Raw genomic sequence first — 6,745 nt, forward strand, 5'->3', positions numbered from 1 at the left:
GTCCCTGCTGGGCCAGAGCTTAATATGACCACATGATTTCATACAAATCCTCTCATCCTTGTTAGTGGAGAATACATAAACAATAAGACCTTTTTCATATCTGTATGTTGTTGATTTGATTTGATGTGATGCCAAAACTGCCAAGAAAGCAGGTTGTTGAATTATAACAGCTTGGTAATGAGATTCTATTTCAACGCTACAGAGCCAATGTTAAATTGCTGAACAAACCCACAATGATTACCAAGTCTGCAAGAGATAAAAAGTTTTAGTAACTGCTGAATTTCAAACTGTGGACTGTGTGGGAACCCCACAATTAGTCAGCCTCAACTAATTAAATTCAATACCTGGATCAAGCTGCTGTAGTTTTAATCTGCTAGAGGTCTCTATTCAGCTGCTGTCTGACATTTGAATTCTTAGTTATATTTGATGGTTAGTACTTCTCACATTTATCTTTTGGCTGGTTGGGTAGGGTTGGGTTATTGATGCGATCACTCCTCCCCTCACTGCTCAAAGAGATAAGAGCTGAGCAACTGCAAATGTCTCAGAAGCACACCCCAGTTCACCCGCAGCTTCACAGAGTAACACTTACTGACAATGACTGATTCAAAGCCTTCGTAAGTACAGACATACTCTGTGCTTTGAATAGAATTCAACCATTTGAATTTACATTGTTGAAAATAGATGGATTTGCAGGAACTTCAGTGCTTGAAATGTCTTTTAGTGGGAAGAATCTGACAGATGGAGAGAGTGGCAGTCTTAAAAAGAGCAAGAAGAAGCAAAAGGGAGAAGTTGCTTGGAAGCCAGAGGGACCCAAAGACCCATTTGCCATGGTCTGTGTCTTTGTGTGAGTGTGAGAGATATTCCATCTTGGTGTTTTGGCGTTTTTTTTGTGTTTGTTTGTATTTGGTGTGTGTGTGTGTGTGTGTGTGTGTGTGTGTGTGTGTGTGTGTGTGTGTGTGTGTGTGTGTGTGTGTGTGTGTGTGTGTGTGTGTGTGTGTGTGTGTGTGTGTGTGTGTGTGTGTGTGTGTGTGTGTGTGTGTGTGTGTGTGTGTGTGTGTGTGTGTGTGTGTGTGTGTGTGTGTGTGTGTGTGTGTGTGTGTGTGTGTGTGCGTGTGTGTGTGTGCGTGTGTGTGTGCGTGTGTGTGTGTGTGTACATTGCATATAAAACAAGTATGTTTGGTATTCACTCTACTTTTGTGCTCAAGCTGACTCATGTTGCTGTGGGATAGTCAAAGAGCCTGTTTCCTGGGAAAATCATGGTAAGCTGTTCTTTCCCTTTCCTGTTCTGTGCCAGCTGGACTCTCTGCCTGAAAAGAAACAGCAGGAGATTCAGAAAGCCCTTCATCTTTTCTGCATGGGCCCAAACCTGCCTAAGAACCTGCAACAGGCCAAAAAACACACCTACCACTTCTGGGACACACAACCTGTCCCCAAACTGGGTAAGAAGAAAGTCCTCCCTTTGCAGTTATGCTAGATAATCTAAATTTCTAAGTGGAGAAAAAAACGGGCTCACATCAGTTGAGAAGACTTTTTTGCTTTCAGGTCTGTTCATTCGTTGTAAGGTTTATGTCAACGATCTGTTAGCTTCGATTAGCACAGAATAGACTAACAAGATATAACAAGGAAATCATGATCTTTGGATTTGCTTGCAGGCAGGCTTTATTACCTTGGACAGATACGTGTTTCACTCTTGCCAGTCTATATGCAAATTTAGTGTAAAATAAGAAGTTACTGGCAAGCAATAGTTTCATATTAAATAAACTGATGGCATATTCTTGTTTAATTCTACTTCAGAAAATGCATATAGCTATTTACTGAAACATCATTTCTAGAATATTACAAATAGATATTGTCCAATTTTCCAATTTATTGTCATTTCAATATGCTGAAGTTTCCATTATAGCTTTTAGTTTTTTATTAACACATGACCATGCTTTATTGCATATTTACGCATGATAAGTCGAATGTATTATGATATGTTTGAATGTGCGTAGGTGAGACAATTACATGCAAACTTCTGTCTCCCGGACGGATGCTCTGAAACTCTCGGAACTAATTTATTTGTAGCTGACACAAATAAGGCCAAAGAAGATTTGTATTTTGTAGTCCAGGTAGTACCAACAAATCATCTCTGTGGGGCCTTCAGTTGCTTGGGGCTTAATACTTTGTCGAGACTAAAAGAGGTACATTGGTTCTACTCCAATCTTTCAACCATCAGCTACCATCTGACCAGAACTCAGCACCACACAGTAAGCCTTGGCCTTGATATCTGTTATCCATCCTCTGATTACAGAGGAGGTTCCAAAGGCTTGGTTGCCGACCCCATACTAGCCAGCAGGTTTCCAGATTGGTGGCTCTGATACAAACAACATTGGGCTTACTCTTCAAAACACTGGTCTATACAGCTGCTGTTTTTCATTTCCACTCAAGCATTCATATGGCACTGCTTGCAAATTGTAATGATTTTTAAAAGTATATATAATTTGTCCTCTCAGAAGACGTGCTTGAATTGTCAGTCGGCATTAATATTACAAAAAATTTACAAAAGACTATGACAGACTAGAGGAGGATGGTTGATGGTCAAATAGCTGACCGTTGTAAAGAAATCATAGAGTACCAATTAACAGACTGTGATTGCGAAGATGGCTGATGTGATTATTCTCAGTCAAGGAGGGGGAAGAGCAGCACAGAAGATCTAGCTGGATGTGCATGGTGAGAAAATGGTACTTGGAGGTATTGACTACAGACCTCCTAGTTTGACAGGGTACAGGCCACAACCTTAAGGTCTTTGCAGGGAATGAAGTTATATGTTCCTCCTTTTGTGTTGTCAGGTGACCTTATTACAGCTCATGGTCCAATAGCAGAGGGTGAACCCAGCATTCGAAATGAGCCCTACTCACTACCTCAGGGTTTTGCCTGGGATACTCTGGACCTGAGCAGCCCTCCTGTGGTAAGTTAATTGTTGTCAGTTGTGCTACATATCGGCATCATGCAATTGAAACAAACTGTTTTCTTTTGTGAAAAGTTCTGGCTTGATATCAGACATCTATCAGTCTTTCAGACATTTCCTCAGATTTAATCGATTTCTTTGCAGGAGAGTGTTAGCTTTTTCCCTCACAGGAGACAAACACATCTGCCTCGATTTCATGTCATTTTGAGTTTAAAAAGATGCATAGTCATGCAGATGCACCTGTTTTACATGAGTTCTAGCAGACCAAAGCAAGAGCCGTTTGGCATGTCTTTCCATTTGGAGATCAGAAGCCAGTATCCTGGAGTGTTGATAAAAAGCAAGCTCCTTAAAAACGTCTCTTGGCGGCATCTTTACAACCTGCCAAACCAGCCAGTCAGCTCAGTGGAGTGGGTGAATTCAAATGTTTGGGCCTGGCAAGTAAAGCTCAGGAGGAATACATATCATTTATTTCAGTGCTTTTTCTTTCACTTCAGCTCAGAGAGCTATGCAGTTTTCTTAATGAGAACTATATGGAAGAAGATGACAACACAATCAGATTTGACTTCTCTCAAGAGTATCTGCAGTGGTAAGCCTCAAGCACACTGACTTGTACATTTTCTGTATTAAAAGATTTTCAAACCTTTTATTCATATCCCGAGTAAGACAGGCATGCATTTTGCTACAGCCCAATCCTGATTAATGTGTGCTGTTTGCAGTTCTGCAGATTCAAGCTTTCAGCTTGCCAGTGTAATTGTACCGTATTTAGTTTGGCTTCTGTGTTACCCTGAATTAAAGCTCTGAACTTCATCAAAGGGCAGAATCATTTTTTCATCTCAACTCACCAATATGAGTCAACACATCATTTTAGCAACAAGCAGGCTGTTCTAGTCTCTTTACTTAACTTTGAAGTTTGTTTTTTTTCTCACTGATCTCCATAAATGGCATCATCACCCTCAGGGACACTTGCATCAAAACACAACATTAACTTTGAAATGAAAAGTTACAATTTAGCTTTCCAAGAACTGGCCCTGGGCTTCAGGCCTGACAATAAGGAAAAATACTGACTGTATTCAACTAGTTCACAATAGCTCTCTTTCTGGAAATGAGATTAATATGAGTTTGCTATTCAGAGTCATGCTGCAGTGTCTCCGTTTTTTTCCTAAGGGCTTTGCAACCTCCAACTTGGCTGTTTCAGTGGAACTGTGGAGTGAGAGTAGACTCCAATAAGAAGTTAGTTGGCTTCATTGCTGCCGTTCCTGTTGATGTTCGCATTTATGAGATGTGAGTATCCCATCAATATATGCGTTCATGTGTGTTGTGTAAAATCTGACGATTCATATTAGAAATCAGGGAATGACTCAAAGCTCGACATGCGTTGTGCAGGAAGAAGCGGGTGGCACAGGTCAAGTTCCTGTGTGTCCACAATAAGCTGCGCTTCAAACGAATGACTCCAGTTCTGATCCGAGAACTCGCCAGACGGGTCAACCAGCAGGGCCTCTACCAGGCTGTCTACACGACTGGACCAGTACTACCTACACCACTAAGCTCCTGCAGGTAGCGACGACTCACACGCGATTCACACACAAAGCAATTATTTTCAGTTTGGGCATTATACAGAGGTGAATAAAAAGAGAATATTTAGCTTTTTTGTGTGTTTATATGTCATCAAATAGACTTACATTACAATACGGACTATCAGTAAGCTTTGTTTAGGTACCATGTAAACATTTTTTGGTATTTTCCCTGTGATGCTGCATCTACCTTTGTTGTTCCTTCCATATAAACAAACTAATCCCTTTAGTCAGTGGCATCGGCCTCTGAATCCCCTTAAGCTGATGGAGGTCAACTACCCGGGTCTGAGAAAGAGCATGAGCCTTCAGAGAGCTCTGAAGTTCAACCGCTTGCCTGAGGTTAGTGTGTGCTGCCATCTAAAGGCAGAAAACTATTACTGCTTCTCGAAATTGACAGTAAAGATCTATTGATGTCTGCATTGGAATTTTGTGGCAAGACACAATGCATTTTATGAATGTTTTCTTTGTTTCTGCCCTGCTTTTATTTTATTTTCTCCAAGGGGACAAAGGTACTGGGTCTGCGCCCTATGACCAAAGAAGATGCTCCAGGGATCCACTCACTTCTCCAGAAATACCTCAGCAAGTTTCACCTCAGTCCCCTCTTGTCTCTACAGGAAGTAGAGCACTGGCTGTTGCCAAGGGAGAATGTGATTTACACCTATGTGGCAGAGGTCTGACCTCACTGTACTTTGCTTTAAGTTTACTTTAAGTTTCCTCAAAAGGGGAAAAACTTTCCTTGTTGTGCCGTAGTAGTTAAAAATTGATTGATCTCCCCTCCTCACACTCAGGGTGACGATGGTTCATTGACAGATGTGGTTAGTTTCTATAGCGTCTCCTCCAGTGTGCTGAATCACCCTGTCCACACTGGTCTCAGAGCAGCTCATCTCCTTTATATTGCCTCGACTGCCACGGAGCTCACCGAGCTCATGGAGAACACGTTGGTCCTGGCTAAATCTGTGAGTGTGTCTTATCATAATTCAACAAATGCACAAGATTTTTGTGAGAATAGACTAAGTTAAATGCATTTCTTCATTATGCCCAAACATGGTCAGAGATGTTAATGGTATCTGAGACAACCTAGTAATTGGTTTTACTAATTAATGTTGTCTGTGATGCTTCTAAGTCTATTTCTAATCATCAAGAACTTCAAAAGAAGAAAATTACACGAAATCTGGCAATTCATTTCGGAAGACGCTTCCTCCCCACACACCATGCATCATTAATTGAATGATAGCAAATTATTATGAGGATTTTTTTTTCTAAGCTTTGCAGGTTTGATTTTGTGCACCTGCAGTCAGTTTAAATGTTCTTTTCTTTCACTAACAGAACGGCTTTGACATCTTCTCTGCTCTCAACGTGATGGATAACATGAGTTTTCTGGAGAAACTCAAGTTCACTATCAGTGACAAGAGTGTTCATTACTACTTGTACAACTGGATGTGTCCCCCAATGAGCCCAGACAAGGTATTCAGGGGAGTAATATCTCCACCTGTCAAGAGATGTTGCAGTCTGTCTATAAGGCCTCAAAGGCCTTCCCCTCTGTACCGCTCTGCTGACAGTGTTTGGAGCTTGATAAGAATTTCTCTGTCAAATCTTGATTTATGTTGCTGAACGCTTTGAGTTTTAAATAGATTTCATGGTGGTGACAGCTTCCAGTCATCAGTAATTCATATTAATACAGTGGGTGTATGTTTTACAGGTCGGCTTGGTGTTACACAACTAATCTGAACTGGTGAGGATGAATGGACCGATGTGACCAGCATTAGTGTGGATGTCAACATTAATGAATATCTACTTGGTTTTCAGAATGAAAATGAATTAAAAAAAAACTGTGAAACACAAATGTACAAATTAGGGCAGTTGAATGGCAGTTATTTCATGAGTTCAGTGTTTGTACACCAGGAAAATATTGCTTCTGACACAATGGGGTATTGAGTAATCAGATTCAAGCAGTTCAGAGGATGTTTTTTATAATGAACTGGCAATCCACATAACTTCTAGAGACATGACATTTAATGTTCTTGTGACCAGTACTAAAAAATCTGAGTACAAGTTCATTAATCATTGTCACTTACACACAAGATCAAGGACACAAACACATGCCGAAGCAATCCAATTTCTGTGTGAATGCAGCAGATTTATAATGTAAAGTGTAGAAGCAGTCAAGACAAGTAGAAAAACAACAGGAAAGCATGTTTCAGTAGGTTTCTCGTCCCATAGTGAT

At 40.7% G+C, this 6,745-nt stretch overlaps 1 protein-coding gene across 1 annotated transcript; it reads left to right on the forward strand.

The window, feature by feature from the left end:
- The first annotated feature begins 560 nt into the window (after window positions 1–560).
- On the forward strand, window positions 561–6,375 carry LOC140278150 (glycylpeptide N-tetradecanoyltransferase 2-like). Its single transcript, XM_072373086.1, has 12 exons — window positions 561–614; window positions 722–830; window positions 1,295–1,439; window positions 2,832–2,950; window positions 3,445–3,536; window positions 4,115–4,231; window positions 4,334–4,504; window positions 4,752–4,860; window positions 5,022–5,192; window positions 5,310–5,477; window positions 5,848–5,985; window positions 6,221–6,375. The coding sequence occupies exons 1-12, from the start codon at window positions 595–597 to the stop codon at window positions 6,242–6,244; spliced, it is 1,383 nt and encodes a 460-aa protein (XP_072229187.1). The 5' UTR covers window positions 561–594; the 3' UTR covers window positions 6,245–6,375.
- The last annotated feature ends 370 nt before the right edge of the window (window positions 6,376–6,745 follow it).

The sequence above is a fragment of the Leuresthes tenuis genome, unplaced genomic scaffold (genome assembly GCF_036924035.1).
Source record: "Leuresthes tenuis unplaced genomic scaffold, fLeuTen1.0.hap1 SCAF_20, whole genome shotgun sequence".
Lineage (NCBI taxonomy): Eukaryota > Metazoa > Chordata > Actinopteri > Atheriniformes > Atherinopsidae > Leuresthes > Leuresthes tenuis.

Coding starts and splice junctions, on each gene's coding strand:
- LOC140278150 (XM_072373086.1), top strand. CDS start 595: ATGACTGATTCAAAGCCTTC. Junction 615..721: donor ATGACTGATTCAAAGCCTTC/GTAAGTACAGAC, acceptor AATGTCTTTTAG/TGGGAAGAATCTGACAGATG. Junction 5,193..5,309: donor TTTACACCTATGTGGCAGAG/GTCTGACCTCAC, acceptor CCTCACACTCAG/GGTGACGATGGTTCATTGAC.